We start from the raw sequence: 20,927 nt of genomic DNA, 5'->3' as shown, positions 1-20,927 counted from the left end.
CAGGCCACCTCTGTTGTGCGTTTGCAACGATATATTACATGAGCGACCCGGCCCGCAGTTGGCCAACATGAATCAATAGTTCAGCTCCTCAGTAATAAGATAACTTCATCTGCAGGACAGTTACTGTGTGTATGTTTATTTTCCACGAGTCTCGAGGCTGTGAATGACATTTTTAGATTGTTGGCTCCTACGTCAAATTAAAAAAAAAAAAAAAACTTTGGTATCCAACTGAAGCTAATACTGCAGACATGGCAGATATAGATTCAATATCGGAAAGTAAAAACAACTTTCCGTTATTTCTACCATGTTTTGTGTGATGACGTCATGACAAAGATTGCATGCATTAAAAAGAGACACAGGAATATACAAATGTCGCGAAATATTTTACCAGCTCTCAAAGAATTGTGCATATTAGGAGGCAAAAGACTACCTTTCAGTACGGGGTCTTTTTTACTAACGAATGGAAGTGTTTACGTACGTAATATAAGCATGAGTTTGAACAAAGACACATGAACGTATATTAGTTCTTTGGATCGTTCTTTATGGTGTTATTGTTCCAACACAGCAGGAAACGTTATTCATAAAATGTCCATTTTGGACTATCTTTTGTTTTTGTTTCTATATGAAAATAAAAGAAAAAAACTTAACGTTGGAAGAAGCAATCTTTATTTTTTTTTCCAATTGTCTGAAAAGTTCAACGAGTATGTGTACGGGTTTGTTTGAGTGTTTTTTACGGGTGTGTAAGAAGAAGGAGAGGGGAGGGAAATAGGTAAATGAATTGAGTGTATAGGGCCCCATTTCATAAGAGGTTGCATTGATGGCAATTCTTCCTGGGATAGCAATTGCCATGGTAATGAGATGAATCCAGCTTCCTGATTGGATGTTGCTATAGGCGATTCTAGCAAGAGTTGTTTTACTAGCATCTGAAATGAAGTGGGACCCAGGAGTATAATGTCAAAAACAACCATAACCAACCGAAACGTGCAAAATTAGATGATTGTGATTTATACACTTCTTTAATGCTTCTGCGTATCACGATAAGCTGTACATTTGAAGCTATAAGTACAAGTGGGAGTAATAGAACAAACAAATATTATTTTAATCAAAAGTGACGAAATACACGTGGATGCAAAACATTTTCCTCAAAACCATGTAATGACGATCATAATGTCAGTCGATGGAGTGTCCATCTCAATCAGTTACATAATTTAGACATCTTCATTTGTAACCAGTGTTTCTTAACCACGGTATCACTATTTCCACAAGATAACATCACTTCACACATGGTTTGGCATTATGCGAGCATAACTGGGATAACTTATAGCACTAATTTACCACACGTGAGAGCACATTTTCTTGGCATTATATCTTTCATAATTCGCGACGATGGAAGTGATTGTCGAAAACGCTTGATTGTCACAATAATTATTCAGAGACAGTTCCTTTTTTAAGAGCAATTTACTAACAAGCAGACAAGAAACCTAGTGCCTCAATACTACTATCAGACTATCATATTATACACGTGGGTGAAGCAGGATCGGATTAAAGCTCGTGCCCACACCACATTCTAGTGGACTTGGATGGAATTAAGGTAAATCTGACGAAAATGGTAAACGTTTCATCAGAATTGGACAGAAAAATGAGAGAGTAAAGAAATGTTCAAATTTCAGCTGATTTCACCAAATCTATGATTACAATAATAGTTGCCAGTATGACGAAAGAGACGATGTCGGATGATATCATGTTGTTCATAAAGTACAATATGTAATTATAATCATGTATTTGGTGGATGATTTAGTAACTGCAATTTTCCTATACCTGTAAGTCGCCGTTGCAAGGTTACAGGAGTATGGTAACTTAATAAAAAGGAAACATGCTATTCTTACCGATTTAAGTTTAAAAAGATAACTTATTGTAAAAAGATGTGAATGCATCTGTGAATGACATGTGACGTAAGGATGTCTATGCAAAATTTGAATGTGCAGTTACAACTTATGTTAGTGTTTCATACAAAAATGGAAACTTTCAAATTCGACAACTTTCTTAAACTGGATCCGATTTTAAATGAAATCTTTGTCACCTTTGTCATTCTGTTCGTCAAATTTAACTTAAATTTTCTTATTTCTCTGAAAAACGGAGGGAACGGGCTACTTTGTTTCCCAGTGCACCGCGACAATCAAATAAATTTTAGAGAGTTGTGCTGTGGTCACCCGAGTTATATCTCTCTGGTATGCAAACAAGGATGACATGTTCAGTAATCACCACTGATCTGCTTTACCTAGTGAATTTGAGAAGTTGATATGAAGGCAGCAAATAGCCTTAAGAGGCCAGTACGTCTGTGTCTTATGTATAGCATTATGCATTAAAAAAATAGAAAAAATTAAAAATGTAATTATCATATACATAGTTTTACATGACATCAATCGAACTTCGCATTACAAGAAAAAGGCAATGATTAGTGTTGTTATCTAGTACGTTTGTTTGCTTTGAAGAATATCTTTTACTTGGTAGACTGGATTTTTCTTTAATCCTCATTAATTACCACATCGTATTCTTCAAAATTCAGGAATCATGAAGTTATGCTTTTAATATAACTGGATGTTTTACAGGAAAACATTGCGTACCTTCAGTCACCCGATGACATAATCCTCGCATCGTTTGCGATCGTCAAATCGTTTATAATCGCTAAAAATTATGCCAGTAGTCATATATCAAGCTTCTGTCATTATAAAGAAAGACACAAAACCAAACTGTTGCAGTTGGTGACGTAATACTCCAAAGGTCAAGCTGCTAGAGACGAATGATTGTCTTTGTATCAAGGTCAAAGTTCACAGGTGGTAAGAATGTCTCTCTCCCTTCATCGCTTTTCGGACTTCCGTCTACCTGTCGGCGTCGTGGACTTTGCTCCAGTGCGTCCTCGCTGTGAATCGCGCCCTCTATCGGAGCTGCGACCTTTCTTCCGCATGTTCGTCTTGGCGCTGTGGAGACCGAGGTTGTCCTTGGTCGAGAGGCGAGCTGTTTGCCAAGAAACCATGAAAAGTGATTAATGTCACATTACAGTGCATTTCTGTTATAACGAACACGGTCACGACGAAATTTCGGATACTACGCAGGCCCGTAACTATAGGGCCGTAACTAGGATTTTTATGGGGGGGGGGGGGGGGGAGGGGTGGTTCAGAATTAGAAAAAGTGGACCACTTCCGGGTTTAATCAGCTGACAAACGGGGGGGGGGGGGGGGGGGGGGGGCTAGTTACGGACCTGCAACGAAGTAAAATTCAGGGCCCAAACTTATCATCTAGATATCATTATATACACTTTACTTGTTCGGATATAACAAAATGCAGTGTATAACGGAAGAAAACTGTCGGTCCCGAGGACTTTGTTATAACGCGACTTTCCTGTAATTGTATTTGATATGTAGGGCGGGGACGGTGGTGGTAGAAATGTAGATGAATGGGCGCGTGTTTATAGTGGAGGAACAAGGCAGTGACGTTACCGCACATGGATCACACACATAACATTATAACGTTATCAAACAACACAATTTTATTAAGACAGATTGACGAAAAACTGGCCATTTTATTATGCAAAGAAGAAGAAAAGAGAGAAAAGAAAAAATGGGAGATGAGGAAGGAGAGGAAGAAAAGAGAGGAAAATATAAGGAAGAAATCTGATCTCTTCATTAGGAGGTTGAAAGTGAAGACAGACATCATCAAATAAATACTATACAGTATTGTGATTTGTAGGTGGTAAAATTTACCATTGAATACAGTGCCCAATGTTTTGTTCTGAATTGTTATGAGTTCATATATTTTTATTATAACACAAATTGTCTATTAAGACTCACTAATATAACCTCCCGTTTCAAAGCAAATAAATCCTGATTGATTTCTTTTTTTTTTTTTTTGCTAAGAAAAGGTTTCGTCATCTGTAATGTTAATGAGATTCGCTTGATTAATGAAAGCTATTTTCCCTGCTCGGTTATATTAGTTTGCCATTGTAATATACTTTCAATGACAATCCAAGCATGTCTACGTCTGACTGTCTGCGTCCTGCATGGTCTTACCCAGAAAGGCAGCATCAATGGCTTGGTCGTCATTCAGCAGCGGTGTGTACTGCGGCTTTTGATTATCATCTTCCCCTTCTGCAATAGTTATTGGAAAAAGACACATCGAAATTGAGTGAAAAATACTTTAAAAACCTTAACGTGCGTGGCATCAACGCATTGTGTGTCAGTAGTAAGCAGAGGGAAACTGTTCACACTTTTGATAATAAAATAATAATAGTCAGTTCTTCGAACGCATAATACCATAAGATACAAATTTAATGAAAATAAAATCTATCAAATATTTCTCTATTCAAACATGTAATTAACAATTATTAAAAAGGTGAGTTTTTAACACAGACTTGAACTTATCAAAATCTGTAATGCATCTAATACAACTGGTTTTTTTTTCTCTGAAGGTCAGAATAAACTGACTTACTGTATATGACTCATTCTCTATTTTTATGTGTTCAGTTGGAACGAGTAACCGGTTATAACAAGGTACTTGGGACCGCCGCGGCGGTCCCAAGTACCTTGTTATAACTGGTTTTGACAGTACTACTGTCTAGTACAAGATTTTCAGTTTGATTACCTTCACAGATACCATGACGTACCATGACGACACCCATATGCAGGTATCAATCAGTAACATGTAATATGAGGACATTCGTCGTTGTCATGGAAACGTCAGATCTTGTGGCGTAAAATCCCTCTAGAAAATAATATGCAGAAGCACGGATCGGCAGAGATATCGTAACACTTTGAGATCATTTTTGCTGGAGCAATTTTGTTCCGCAAAATATCGATTGTCATTGCCTGCATCTATAAAAGCGAGATTGTGTTTGTTATTTCAAATGTAGGATGAAACGGCAGCGGAAGTGATGGGCAATGTGTAGAATTTCATGGTATATAGGTTACCATGGCAACTGCATCTTACTTTCTACCCTGATGAGGACGAAGGATTCTCTCTCTTTGAGGAGCTCGTTGGCGTATCTGAGAGGGGCGTCGGTCAGGTGCTTCACGTTACCTTCCTGGTCTGAGAGGTCCACTTGCACTAAAAGTAATCATAAGAGAGAAAACAACTACGTGATCAGTCCATACCCGAGTAAAAAAAAAAACCAATGTTGACGACGAAATCCAAGACAAATCAAAGTTAGTCTAAAAAAGAGAGTAAAATTTTACAAGCACAACAGTGAAAGTTTGATCAAATGTCATGAAATTTCCAGTTTTTGGTCAGACGCAGTTGTGCTCCAATCTCACATCCTGATATATCTGACTGATCATTATTTTGAGGGTAGTCAGCCAGGAATCACATTTATACCAAAATAGCAGAAAATCTGAATTTGGTCAAGGTTTGGTACACGATCAGTGGAAAATTGTGAGGTGATATGTCATCATAAGCTTACTCATTTGCATATTCATATCAACTGTAGAAATTAGTCAAACTGATTTCTAATTTGAAGAAATTAGTGAAATTCACAGTGTCATAACTTCCCTAATTTTCTTCCCGATTTTGATAAAATTTTTCTGTTGCGGTCGCAAGAATTTACTCTTTATTATCAGACTATAACGTTTTACTGGCCTGCAATTTTCCGTTAAATGTTGGAAAGTGACACTAACAGCTAATTGTATGCTCGATGTTGTCGAAAGGACAAAACACATTGTGCATGTTACATGTAAAATCGATCTTGTCGGCTTGGTAAGAGCCTTACCACCTTTCTCGTAAAGACTTAAAGATTCATGTTTTGGAGATACTTTCAGAAATGTGCTTTATGGATCGCAGACACGAGGTCCGGACAATCGATAGCGATATTACGCGATAACAATCATGTTTTACGATCGGCATCGTATGAGAGAGGCGGACATAATGGCCAGATCGATATTCGTCGGGAATGAATTGTCAAAACAACCCCCGGGGTTGCACTGGTTTGGCCCGAGGTAATTCCCGTTGGAGGCAATAACAATTAAGACTCTGTCTGAAAAATATAGGCCTTATACACATGTTAGAGTTTATTGCCCTCTACAAGAAAAAACAACAACAACCCATAGCATCTTTGTTCTTCCCTACCATGTCCCCCTGTGTCATTTATCATGTTTATCATGTTTATGGAATATTATGTTTATGACGACATAATTATATTAGATATAGGTTTATGACGACATAATTATATTAGATAAATGTTCATGACGACATAATTATGTTAGATATAATATGGTTATGACGAGGGATGTAGAAATGACAACTCCGCAATGGCGCTTTTTATATAGTGAATTATGAAAGTATGTATCTAATACATTATTTCAAAGAGTCTTCCAGTTCTTTTGGGAAATTTCTACATTCCTTTTCTATAAAGTGGTTCAGGCAGAAATTTCTTGTTGGAAACAACACAGTGTCCCACAGTGTGTTCACAATGTGTTCACATATAAGACAACTACATTGTATCTGAAAACGCTCGAATTCAAGGGTGTGAAAATGATCTCACGCTGTGGTGTGGTTTTTCACGGAGAGTTCACATCACAGTAATGTTCTGTTCCACATTGTGAATTGATGATTCGCAATTACACCTGTATGTCATTATGTTATGAATTTCCCTCTCCATAGATAATGTTGTGAAGATATCAACACTCTTTTTAAATTATTATCATGCTTGCCATGCTTGCCAGGAATGTTTTTCTTATAGAGCTTATCGGAATACTTAATGACTTCTTCCGTGATTCGTTGACAATTAGTAATTGGAGTTATTTTTGTCATTACTTTCTCTCTTTTTTGTCTTAGTTGCCCTGGCAACGAGTATACCTGGGCTTTTGAAATAAAAAAAAAATGGCAAGTGGCAAGTGACACGCATCGGCTTACCATTAGTACTGCATTTGCATCGTTTCTTGATGTCCTCCAGTAGTAACATAGTCTTGCAGTACGGGTTGAAGAGTGCCTCCTCCTTTTCTGTAACCATGGTGACGAGATAAAAAAGGGCAATTATCAACACATCATCAGCATATGAATATTATTGTATGTACCGCACTATGAAGAATTATGTTAGTCCTCTTGATCCTCTCTGGATATTATATTATATATATGTAAATGTATAGATGGATAGATAGATAGATAGATAGATCGATAGATAGATCGATAGATGGATAGATAGATAGATAGATAGATAGATAGGTGGATAGATAGACAGATAGATGGATAGATAGATAGATAGACAGATAGACAGATAGAAATGATAGACAGATATATAGATAGATGGATAGATAGACAGACAGACAGATAGATAGATAGATAGATAGTTAGGTATAGACATGAAGAGTTTGATCGCAAAACGACTTAATTCCATTCGTGATGATTTGAGATATTTGCTTTTTTAAACCTGCTAAAAACAAAACAACATAATAATAAGAAAATGTGGAATGATTTGAATCATAACTTCAAGATTGTATTCGTAACAAGTGAGGTATCACTGATAAGGATTAATTTCTTTCTGTCTGATGATGTAGTTGCGTCAAAATGTTAAAGACTGGCATTTAACCCATTCAGCGACATAACTCTTCATAAAATAGAACATAAAATAACGGAGCATACGTTTTGTATGTCTCATTGGCAACGTGGGCGCTTAAACCGAAATGAGTATAATCTCCCTCTGTAGCTCTACAACATGTGGGCTGCCGGGAACTAAAAGAACATCCAAGATCAATTTGATGCTCAAAGTAAATAATTCTTATTGCATCGAGCAGGAGCTCATTAAGCACACTCTCTCTACCCAACCCGAGAAGGATGTCCGTAAAGTTTAACCACAAACATCTCGGGGCGTACGTGGTTGTCAAGGGACCAACTGGTCATTGGCAGTGAATGGCGCAACCCTGTTTGCTCAAGGTAAATAGTATATACTAGATTTGGGCTAATTGAAGAGAAGCATGCAGCTCCCTTCGCCTGGTCAACACAACAGTGGTGTGCGTTTCCACGCTTTGAATTCAGCTGTAGGATTCAATATGTTTCGTCTCCTTCACGTTTAAACCCTCGCGTTGTCCTCCTCCTCCTCCTCTCCCTCCTCCTCTTCCCTCAACTCGTTTTCAGTCTGTGACAATACCATCGTTTCATTGTTCTTACTTCTCCACATCTTTTCTTTGTCTCTTATGTCTTTCTTTCCCTTTACTGAGTCTATATTCTTTTCTTCGATCTTCTCTTTCATTTTATTCTTCTCTCTTTCCTTCCGTTCTTTCTCCTAAAGTTTCACCACTTACTGCTACTACTACTGTACGTTATTTTCATCTTCTTCTTTCTTCTTAGTGTACTCTACTACTATAGATATATTACTACTTCTTTTCTGCTTTTTCTTCCTCTTCTTCTTTTATACTTCTACTTTTATTTTCGTTTATACTACTACTACTACTACTACTACTACTACTACTACTACTACTACTACTAATTCCACTTCTATACTTTTATCTTCTTCTACTTCTTTTATCTTCTTCTGCTACTACTTTCCTTTTCTACTTCTATACTTCTACTTCTTCTCCTTCTACTACTACTACTACTACTACTACTACTTCTTCTTCTTCTTCTTCTTCTTCTTCTTCTTTTTCTTCTTCTTCTTTTTCTTCTTCTTCTTCTTCTCCTTCTTCTTCTATCTACTCATTCTTTTACTGTTGCTGCTACTATGGAATACATTCTCCCTGTCTTGCGAGCACTGTACCCATTCTTTTCACTTTCTTTTTTGATGTTGTTGTTTTTCGTGACAGGGGCATCCTTTTTCACTCTAATGGTTTTATTGTGTAATCCGACATTTACTTTCATCGCCATGGCAGTGGTAAACACTCATCTTTCTACCTATCGCAAAGTTTGTATTTGCTAAAGTGTTTCTCCTTAATATGCGTTCCGGAATCTCTTCTACCGCTTCTCTCTTTTATTCTCAGCCTTTGTGATAACCACATTCTTCAATAATGGGCGTTCTTTGGCTTCATTTATCAGCTATAGAATTCCACAGCCAATGTTTAGTCCGTTTGTCTTTTTTTTCTGTTTCACAGACTAATGGGCTTCTAAGGTTTCTGCATCTTGAAACTGCTTTGAGCTGTAGGAGTTTAGGCACTTTGCCTGATTCTGGAGCAATACAAGAGAACCAACGCACGAAACGTCATCTCTTCGCCCACGGACCTTGTCCCATACATGCTTCGTCTTATATAGTATACTCCGGGGCAATTTGTTGCGTGGAGAATTACAATAGCATTGTCCTATGCGCGAAGGTTTCATTTTTTATATACATTATAGATTACAGGGGTGGATCCAGGAATTCTGTAAAGGGGGGTGGGGGCGCAAGTAATATTTCTGGTGCCACTTCCGGGTTTCATTCCATTTCTTTCTTTTTATTTCTTTTGTTTTTAACGAAAAATAAAGGGGGGGGGGCGTGCGCCGGTTGCGCCCCCTCTGGATCCACCACTCGATTATATCACTTCTATGTGCTAATCAGACCGCGGAGGAACAAATATCGACGTATAGGTCGCTATTGACACTTGCGATTGTCTTGCTCCAGATGTAATTGATGATGAAACTGAATAACGTGTATGGATTTCATCCTCCGCCAGTAGAAGGAAACAAACCCAAAACCTGTTTGTTATCACATCAAAGCTGAAAAAAAATGTTTCAGCATGTTTGGGTGAGTTTGAACGCACTTGACATGTACCGATCCGCTTTCATCAGGCTTATTTTATGTTTATAAATCACACACACACACACACACACACACATAAACAAACACACACTCACTCTCATATTGTGTATATATATATATATATATATATATATATATATATATATATACATCTGTACATACATTATATACACACACACACATGTAGACTTCTACTTCATATTTACGAGACAGGATCCATCATTCATAATGTAGCGACATGGTAGGGTTATAGCAATAATAATGATAGTGATGATGACTATAATAATAATAATAATAATAATAATAATAATGATAATGATAACAACAATGATGATATCAACAATAACAAAGATAATTGTAATAGTCGATATGATTAATATTGCGACAAATCCACTCTGTGGAGAGCTCTAAATGCGCAAATAGAATCAAGAAAGAGAAGGTTATAAGAAGTATAGGAAGTATAGGAAAACAAAAACATACAGCTGTAGATAATCAAAAAGATGAAAATAAAGTAAGTGGGTTTTTAGACCGTTTTTTAAGAAATCTGATGAATGACAATTCTTTAAGACTGAAAGTAAATTATTCCACTCTATGAGTATATCATACATAATATATACAAACACACACACACACACACACACATATGTATATATATATATATATATATATATATATATATATATGTATATATAATATATTTGAAACTTTGGATCCAGCTAGCTCTAGGGAGACAATGTATAAATAAGTTGTGTCTCACAGCACTAAAACATACGATTGAATTGGATATTTGAAAACAGTAAGGAAACACAAATTTTTCTCCTCTCCCTAAAGTGTCTCCTTATGATTTATGTCTCCTTAAATCTGGATCCACAGTTACATTCCTTTATTATGTTATAGCTGTTAGTTTCTTAATTGTATTGACATTTTGAAGGCAGATATTCCCTCCCTGTTCTATCATAGGTCTTGAGATAATTAGCTATGTTCAACATTATCGGTGAAGCATAATAATTATAATACCCTATAACGCAGAACACACAGCTTTCTACGTTTTTTTTTTTTCAGGAATGTGCTCCTTAACCTACATTTGGTACGATTGCAACTGTTGCAGTTTTTTGTCGGTCTTTGCATAAATTTTAGTCATGATGAATTGCAGGAAAGAGTTATATAGTACCCCACCAACATAGTAGTAGGACTCTGGGGTCTATACTTACCCTAGGACATCGACTCGAGATCAACAATACGTTACCCTATAACCTTAACCCTAACCCTTAACTTTAACCCTAAACTCTGACCCTTAACTCTAAGAAATAACCCTTAAGCCATCTAAATGTAATCATATTACTTATTCATGTCACTTGTTTTCAATTTTCGCGGGGTACATAATAATGGAACTCCTGCCGAATTGCAATATGTATAGGCATATATACGCTGAATTCATACCGACAATCGAGTACCGGTACTAGTACCCAATTATGACAAGTCATTCACGATATCATTGGGTGATTATTACACCTCGGCATACATGCAGTTTGTTCATCGGCAGAACAAATATTAATTGATGAGATAATAAACTGAACTTTGGACGCTTGGACACAGTCATTAATTCATGTACATTCATGACTTCAGACTTTTCACAAACTCAATTATCTTAGATCACGTGTTGTTGTCAATGCATGATTGGTATTTGCAGTAACTATGATAAACTTACCTCCATATTTGACGGTGATGAACATTTTTTTCTTACTTTACGCAGATCAACTCTTCAGAGACATGTAAGGCAAAATTGAATTGATAGATTCGTGAGGGGTCCTCTTGTGACGATTATTGCACGAAAGTCGAATGTGAGCATATGCTTGTCCTATTTTGTTTTTACAATGTCATAGAGGCAATATTCCCAAGAAACGGAGCAATCAAAACGGAGTGCGTTCCAAATCGGGCAATTTCAATATTCTCTTTATCTCTGCAGATATTCACACAGGCTCGCTGAAGCATAAGTCGTATACATCGCATTACACGATGTTCTCTCCTCAATTTCCGTGACTAATATCCAGTTCCGCCTAAGAGGAAAACATCATGTTTTTATCACAGCAACAAACAACTTCCAATGCTCAGGTATCCGATGTTAACACGAAAAGCAACGACAGGTTAAGCGTGTACACCACGCATTGCTACTGACCAGAAAATACAATCAATGATATCGGTGCGAATGCCTTTATGAGTCTTTTTAATAGTTACACATGTTTCATGGCGACGCTCCACTGCACCGTTCCTTTTACACCCGAGTGAGTGAAGCCAGCAAACGACCGACATGCGCTGATTACACGGAAGAGGAGGGCGCCACTGAAAAAGACTACTGAACAACTTGTTGTCAAAAGGCATACCGGGAGGTGGGCTTTTGTCATGCAAATTGGGATCAATAGGAGGTCTGAGGCAATGGCTGTTATTACCCCACGTACGAATTATCTCCGGCTTGGTCGTATACCGAATGAGGGACAATGATAAGTAAATACTAACTCCTTGGTAAATACAAAATGACTAGTCTTCCGTTGTGATCTTGTGATCTTTTGAACCTGTTCTCCGCAGGAGGGGTTGCCCCATGGTTGTCCCTGATGCACGCATTATTTCCATGTATTATCATTGTTGCATTCGCTGTCAAAACAGGATCTACATCTTTGTGGCACAGGTGCGAGTATTGTGCGAGGGTTGATGAATAACCTTTTTTTTTCAATGATTTGGCCACTTCATGTGGAAATATACAGCAGCATTCTTCTTCTTCTTCTTCTTCCTATACTGTGCAGAACCTCCTCAGAGTATACTCGCACATTACCGTGTGCTATAGTACAATGCTCTATTGTGCACGCAAAGCAAGTTTAAATTCACACGAATAAAAATAAAAAATTACACACTTCTGCATTATTATGGTTAAATAACATGTATAGTCAACCAAAAGATAATTTTTTTTAATCTTAGATAGATGATAGTATTTCACAGAATTATCATTAACAAACTGTTAGAACTGTATATCATGAAGTTAAATTATGATTCTTAACGTTGTCGGTGATTGCAATAGTATAGGTTTGGTTACCGGTAAGCAAAGTTCTGATCTGTTTGATTTTGTTTATATATTTATCATTTCGCCCTTATTTAGTATCTTATCAATTTCCGCCTTCCTGATTTTTATCAGTCTTCTCCCAATCTATAACAACCAAAAAGGGTGGATTCTCTTGTCATACCTTGTTTTTCATCTTCTTCATATATTTTATCGTCATCATTGCTATCATTCATCATCATCACCACCACCACCACCCACCACCATTGTTATTATTAATATTATTAGCATTATTATCATTATTATTATTAGTAGTAGTAGTAGTAGTAGTGGTAGTAGTAGTATTGTTTTTATTATTATCAGTATTATTATTGTTATTATCATTATTGTTATCATCATCGTCATCATCATCATCGTCGTCGTCGTCGTCGTCGTCGTCGTCACCATCATGTTCGAGCCCTGCTAAGTGTCAACGTATATTTTGGACAACAAGATTTTACCCACGATGTCCCTCTCGCCTCAGGTGCAGAAATGGGTACCTGACAATGCTGCATCGGTATACCATAAAGGGGTCTAATAATGACAGGGCCGTCTTGAACAGTAGAGTCTACCCTGGGTAAATCATAGTACATTCATGGACAATATTCACGGTGTTCATCTACATACAATTGCTACAGGAAGATTTAAATGTACTTTTACGGCTTGGGATCAGGTCTGTAATTCAACTTTTTTTTTTCTATTCGTTAGTACACAGAAATATAAATAAAGAGCTTTTCATTATTTGGCAACTTTCACTTCACTTTAAAAACTCCATTAACATGATCAACCCCAAATCTATTTCAATTTCAATTTATTTTCGTATTTCTCGATGGAAAATACATATATATAACAAAATATAATACAGGATGTCCAGCTTGGATATATACATGGAGAAATAGGAATACAAAAGTAATACATAAAAGTCGATGTGTCATTTTCAATCAAAGTAAAGGATGCGAAGAGAAATACGATGGAACCTACTAAAAAGCAAAGCTTGTTGAGTGTAGGTCCCAACAAAAGCCTAGTGAGGGGAACAGGATGAGGAGCACGGGTACAATTAAGACCAAAAGTAAGGATAAACAAAAGAGAATGACTATTACTCGGGGCACAGAAGATTCTTCTCACATGTATTTGTGTGTGTGATAAAATGAGAACAAGTAACCACATGCTGCACACTATAGCAGTTGCTCTAACAATTTTGACATGGGAGTGATAACGATGTGAAAACTTAAGTACTATATAATTTTAGGGTTTAAACATTCCGGCTTCCATAGACACGGGGAAAGATTTGAAAAATGGAGAACATGAATCAATTGCAATTCCTATATGTGATATATCAGCCAGCTGCAATGACGCATAAAAGAAAGGAAAGACTGGGAGGTCAGGATTTTCTGTTGCAAAACGTTAAAGGAAATAATGTATAGTGAATGTTTGTGTGTATTCAGTGTGGATACATGAGAAGTGAAAAACAAAACAGAACAAAAAAAAAACCTCTATAATTTTGCAGATACTGACGATCGACCTTGACACCCGGCTTCTGCAGCCTCCCTCCTCACCCCGAAAACGATTTGCGGCCCCTAAAGGGTTCAAGACCAAGCCCTCAGAACAATATTGCTATAACTTAGGTTTCAATTACGCATGCCATGACTACACTTTTTTGTAGTGCGCATGGTAGCTGTGCAATGTATATGTCTATTATTATCATTGTTGCAATTATTATTATCATCACCATTATTTTTACTATAAAACATAACATAGTCTATTGCCTATTACTAACACAACATAGGCTATTGCCTTGATATTGCCTTGCGAACTTGTATAATATTGTAATATGAAACAATTTCATGACACTACATGTATCATCATTCCACATTTTTATGTGTAACCTTCTTCTCTTTTTTTTTCTTTCTTACCTCTTTATAACTGGTCCCCATGGAAGACCAGCGGCACCAGAAAAGTGCAGCTGATTATGGACTATCAAGCCGTTATCTTTGTCTAATCCTACATTCTATTCTTTTTCGTATAAGACCTATATATCGATGATGTGTCATACTATTCATTAATTTGCTATGTATGTTTCATTTTTTAATTATGTAATTTTCTTTGTACGTTATGATGCCTTATCATCTGTCTGTATGTTTATGACGAAAATAAAACAAACAAACAAAAATATTACTAATGTACACCATTTTTTCTTTTGAAGGAGTGCGCCCTCATTCATCTCAAAATGGGAAGGGAGAGAGAGAGAGAGAGGGGGGGGGGAGGGATATTGAAACTCGGCGTTGAATTTTGCAATGTTTCGTTATCACACACTAGTAACATGTTGTTCCAATCAGTGTTCAAGTTGAATTTGAATAAGAATAAGGACCCGCTTAGCGTTTTTGAGAGAGTGTGTGTGTGTGTGTTTTAAGTTATATACATACATAGTACAAGGGTAATGGAAATGGAGGGTCCCACGAAAAAGCAAAGCTTGTACGATATGGGACCATCAGAAATACATAAGAGAACGAATAATGACTTAATGAAACTACAAACAAATATATGAAACAAAATCAAAGAAACCAATGTCAACTGACATAAAATCAAATTAGGAAGGAAAGAAAACTAAAAGGAAAAAGAAGACAAAAGAAAAAAAGAAGAAAAACTGAAACCACAAAACGCGCCATTGTGGACACAAGCAAACTTGATTCCATGATGTAAGAGTAATGATAAGACGCACCCTGGATTGCGAAGAATTGGGTACATTGATTATACCGATCCAGTGGCGTATCTAGGGCAAACGGCGCCCGGGGCAAGCGCGAAAATTGCGCCCCTAATTTCTGAAAAAGACTAGTGTCCAACCCCAACCCGATCCCGGTAGGGACTTTAAGCCAAAGTCCACATGATATGCTTTTCAAGCCCTTATTAAAAGGGGTCTTTTGAGGGTGATTTGAATGTAATGAATTTTGATAAATTTTGGCGAGCGAGCGCAGCGAGCGAGCCGAAAATTTTTGTATTTCAGCTGACAAAACATGGAATTCTGGTCATTTTTTGCTTATCAAATCTTACAATAACTAATCAAGATAGTGACGGCCTTATAGATAACGATTTATCTATACCAAGAAACTGAGTACTTTAAAAATATTATAAATTAGGGGGACATTTCATGAAGCATTTCAGCCAATCAGAAGCAAGGATTTCAGTAGCTTTTAACAGTTTTTCAGACGAGATATCTGACAATTTGCTTCATGAAATGCCCCCATGTACGCGCGAGTGAGCCGAAATTTGTATATTTCCGCGTCATCATCACGTTTTGTTCTTATCTCCTTTTTGTTTTGATAAATTTTGGCGAGCGAGCGCAGCGAGCGAGCCGAAAATTTTTGTATTTCAGCTTACAAAACATGGAACTCTTGTCATTTTTTGCCTATCAAATCTTACAATTCTAATCAAGATATAGTGACGGCCTTAATAGATAACGATTTTTACCAACAAACTGAGGACTTGAAGATATACTCTAAATTAGTACTTGCGATTGAGCCGAAAATTTCCACGTCATCATCACGTTTTATTCTTATCTTGTTTGATTTTTTTGGCGCCCCCCCCCCGTATTTTCGAAACCGTTAGCGCCTTGTTTTGATCCAATTGGCGATCGCTTCAGAACGAAAGAAATTGCAGTCGCTGCTCCGTGAAACATTTTGCCTGCTAAACATAAAATGACATGTGTGAACACAATAGACATTGTCATTTTGTCCGCGCCATCATCACATTTTGTTCTCACCTTCTTCTTCTATGTAAAATTTGGAGAGCGAGCGCAGCGAGCGAGCCGAAAATTGTTGTATTTCAGCTTACATAACATGGAATTCTTGTGTGAACACAATAAACATTGTCATTTTGTCCGAGTCATCATTATGTTTTGTTTTTATCTTTTTTTGATTTGGTTTTCTGCCCCCCCCCCCCCACCATTTTTCTTCCCCCCCCCCCCCTTCGGTGAGTTGTTTCTTCTTCTTCTTCTTCTTCTTCTTCTTCTTCTTCTTCTTTTTTCTTTTTTTTTTTCCTTTTTTCTTTTTTTTTTCTTTTTTTTGCGCCCCCAAGGAGTGGCGCCCGGGGCACGTGCCCCCCTTGCCCCCCCCTATAGATACGCCACTGTACCGGTCAGAATGCAGACGATATTAATGCAAACGATAATAATTATATGCAGACGATAATAATGTTGAACGGTGGTTACCATACCAATGGTCCCAATAAAGTGCCAAGCACTGCCAATATAAGCTGCCAAATAAACAGTCAACCGAAAATAATCACTTATCTATAGCGCGCTCTACTTCACACACACACACACGCACGTACACACACACACACACACACACACACACACACACACACAGACAGACAGACAGACACAGACACACACACACACAGACACACACACACGCATGCACGCACGCGCACACACACAAATAGTTGCCACACACACACACACACACACACACACACATTCGCATAGATCCTACACAATAATACAGTCACACCCACAGGCTCACATACAGACATAATCACAATGAATTATTGATTAGCAATACTGTATTTCAAGGTCTTCAGAAAACTGATAATTACAATCGCCCACACACGGAGTTCACAATAAAGTTCAACCTATACAGTATATTTTCTCACTCATGTTAATTTGCTTACGATTGTTCCGTGATGAAATTAACACATCTGATCATAACCTTATATACAATCATGGCTCATATCAACGAGTATCGTGAAACTCTAACAGCATTCTCATATTTATACAGTACAGGAAAGTCCTAAGATATTACATTTTTATTTCTTTTCGATTCTGTTACTCTTCTTCCTCTTCCGCTGCGGCTACTGCTTTCTTCTTCTTCTTCTTCTTCTTCTTCTTCTTCTTTTCTTGAAAGACTGTCATGAATAATCAGGTTATCCACAGAATGATAGAAAGATTATTGGGCGATGCGATTCGACAAGAAAATCTCAACTGTCACTTGAGTAAAATGTGAAATAAAGTAAAATAACTGACTTTGCAAACAGGAGAAAATACAACAGGGTTAAGCATTGGGCATGAAATGCGAATTTCTCGTTTATTGCAGCCCGAATAAATTCTTCATTCCGCAAAACACAGTACTAGTATGCGAATTGGTGTTGCTGCCCTCTATTGTCCGTTTGATACACACAGGTTACCCATTCATTCAATCAGCGAGTCGTTTGGTGATAATGCATACATGTAGTGGAAAGTATTATGAATAAATTTTTGAGCGAAAAATCGACAGAAAACATACGACGATCAAGAAAGGGGGAGGGGGAGGGAGTGAGGGAATTAGAATATCAAATTAAAGGAGGAACAATCAAAAATATCCAAACGTGACCTCGAAACGGAGGCGAGAAAGGAAACCATCATAGCTGTAATGAGCACGAATTAAGATAATACTGTAATAAAAAAAAAAGATTAACGCTAATGACGATGATATAATAGGGCTTTTATCTATTTATCATGCATGCACAATCTGAAATAATACACCCGCTAAAGGGTGAACCAGAGCAAACTTAATAAGTATTAACTCTAATCTGTTTTTCAAATGTCTCTATGTGTCTTCTACTATATCATTACAATTTCTGAAGTGACATCTTCCATACGCAGAGCACGTTTTGAAAAAGCACTGATCTGAGCGCATAGACAGGTATAGGGCTAATACACGCAAAGTCTAGTTCATGAGCCAAAAGCTGCGCAGTAATATCTCGGGAAGTAAAAGTAACTCATTAAAATGAAAAGGTAGGTCGTACACTTGGAGTAGATGCAGAAATTTTACATTTCTGTACACATTTTACATAGGTACCTTTTGAGTTGAAAATTAGCTGTTTTTCACCTTAGGATTCAGTACTCCGCAAAAGACACACATTTTTGCGCGTTATATGAACGGCGCGGTGCGCGCGAACAGGCAGGGAGAGGTCCCATCAGATGACCTACTTCGAGACGTAAAAGAACCATTATTCCTGTCGCACAATCAAAAGGTAACTCCTTAAAATGAATAATCATATTCTAATGGATATTCATGTAAAATATCTAGCCAATTGGAAAAACTTTCCCATAGGTACCTCTGCAATATTCATATTCCATAGCTGCTGACAGAATCTGCCTCTGATACACTCTATTCAACGCGTGCCGCACTTTAGGATACCGCATTCTGATTGGCTAAAAGGTTTTCGGGCAATCGGTCACCGCGTGATCATTTCATTAATATTCATCACTACTCACGCCACTGGATCGCTGTGATTGGCTTCATGTAAAAGAACCTCAGATTCAAAAATAATGATCTCGCTGCACCGGATACAGTGTACTTTGTGACCTCCTGCGCTGGCGTGCTCTGCATCTCCTGCCTTCTATAATCCCTTCCATACATTTTTTTTTTCTAAAATGTACTACTACTACTACTTCTACGACTACTACGACTCCTACTACTACTACTACTACTACTACTACTACTACTACTACTACTACCATGGAGGTTCTACCTCCATGGTACTACTACTACTACTACTCGTACTACTACTCGTACTAGTAGAGTATAGCAAAATCAAAATACATATGCCCATTGGATATTAAAGACAGCTCGCACAGCTAGAAAAGTATTACGTCAGTAATATAAAAGATATCAATTTGATCATTATAAAACTGACACTTCATCATTAGGATTAGATTTTTGTGTACGGCTATGAATAAAATTCTAACTATTAGTCAATTTTCAATGTCGTTGTGTGGCTGAATTGCATAATGTACTTGTATGTCACTGAGCTCTGCACTGTCGTAATTACTTTTTGATTCCGTTGGGTTCGATCCCCCCCTCACACACACACACACACACACACACACATGTACATCATACCTTAATGTATGCACGCACACCTCTACCGAGCAAAATCAACACAAGCACACATGCTGTATACACATGTCATACACTAAAAAAACCTTTTGGACATAAACACAAAAACAGTGTATATATGAAGATAGACCAACAGCCATTTGCTTTTATTCAATCTTCTTTTTTAGTCATCTGCAAAATTACAATACGTGCAAATTTTCTAACAAGATACAGAATTGGTACAAATGCTCTAACAAGAGACAGAATTAGTACAAATCTTCTAATAAGGGACAGAATTGGTATAAATCATCTATTGTCTTTATAAATTCAATATTTAGTCCTATAAGGTAGTAGATATCTGCAAAACTATGTGACGGTTTAGAAAAGAATCCAGCGTGTGCGAAATTGAATGACAGTTAGTCATTGTGGCAACAATGTATGGATTAATTTCATGGCAGGATTGTACCTATGCGCGTAAAACTTGTAACAAAAAAAATCAGGGGTATATTTTGCTTATACGAATAGAGTGTAATGTATACATAATACAGTGAAGTTTGGAAAAGCGCTGAACTAGAGGAGCTGTGTGTATAATTGCATTGGCTGTAATGGTTTAGCTAATGAGACGTACAGGGTGTTTCACCATAAGGCTCATCAGTGACTGACCATTTGTTTGTTTTGTTTTGCTTTTTTCATTTATAAGAGAAGAAGACGGCACGAAGGGTTGTATCGTCTTCTCTTTTGAATGCAAAAATACTGGTCAGTGCTGATGAGCTTTCGGGTGAAGCAGGCTGTATGACTCATAAGCTAAACTATTCCAGCCAATACAATTATATTTTTGATGACTTTATCTTTAGGATATTTCAATTATGAGAGAGTCAATTTATACATTTTACGGAGGTTTGGAAAGATTTAAAATGAATTACATTATAATTCACCACATTCCCTAAAAAAAAAAATAAAATAAAATAAAAAAAAAAAACTTACAACCCGAAAACTTCTCGGACCTCTTCTGGCGGAAACATAAAAAGTTTGCCATGTACATCCATCATAGTAACATTAATAAACATGAAACGGTGAAATGTGAAAATAGAACTTTATACCCTTATATTCGCAGGAAAGATACACAATTATGCAATTTTCTTCAAAGGGTAATTTTTAACTTTCAAAAAGTTGACTTCCATCAGAACAGTACTGCTCTACTTTGGCAATGGGAAGCAAATGACATACCATCCAATCTGAGTTGACATTTTCATACTCTATCTAGTGTGCTCTT

At 37.1% G+C, this 20,927-nt stretch overlaps 1 protein-coding gene across 2 annotated transcripts; it reads right to left on the bottom strand.

Moving 5' to 3' along the window:
* Nucleotides 1-2,568: 2,568 nt before the first annotated feature.
* LOC139738329 (uncharacterized protein CXorf65 homolog) lies at nucleotides 2,569-11,442 on the bottom strand. 2 transcript variants are annotated; one of them, XM_071648969.1, is made up of 5 exons: nucleotides 11,418-11,442; nucleotides 6,901-6,987; nucleotides 4,984-5,100; nucleotides 4,068-4,142; nucleotides 2,569-3,015 (listed from the first exon to the last, which is right to left on the bottom strand). In XM_071648969.1, exons 1-5 carry the CDS (start codon nucleotides 11,440-11,442, stop codon nucleotides 2,858-2,860), a joined length of 462 nt encoding a protein of 153 aa, XP_071505070.1. In that variant the 3' UTR covers nucleotides 2,569-2,857. The 2 variants fall into 2 exon arrangements, with proteins under 2 accessions (XP_071505070.1, XP_071505071.1); XM_071648970.1 differs by lacking the exon at nucleotides 11,418-11,442 and having other exon boundaries at nucleotides 4,068-4,145; nucleotides 6,901-6,951.
* Between the last annotated feature and the right edge of the window lie 9,485 nt (nucleotides 11,443-20,927).

Source organism: Diadema antillarum, unplaced genomic scaffold, assembly GCF_040938485.1.
Source record: "Diadema antillarum isolate AM-2024a unplaced genomic scaffold, OU_Dant_1.0 seq00000735_RagTag, whole genome shotgun sequence".
Taxonomy (NCBI): Eukaryota; Metazoa; Echinodermata; class Echinoidea; order Diadematoida; family Diadematidae; genus Diadema; species Diadema antillarum.
This window is presented reverse-complemented; position numbering and strand designations above follow the sequence as displayed.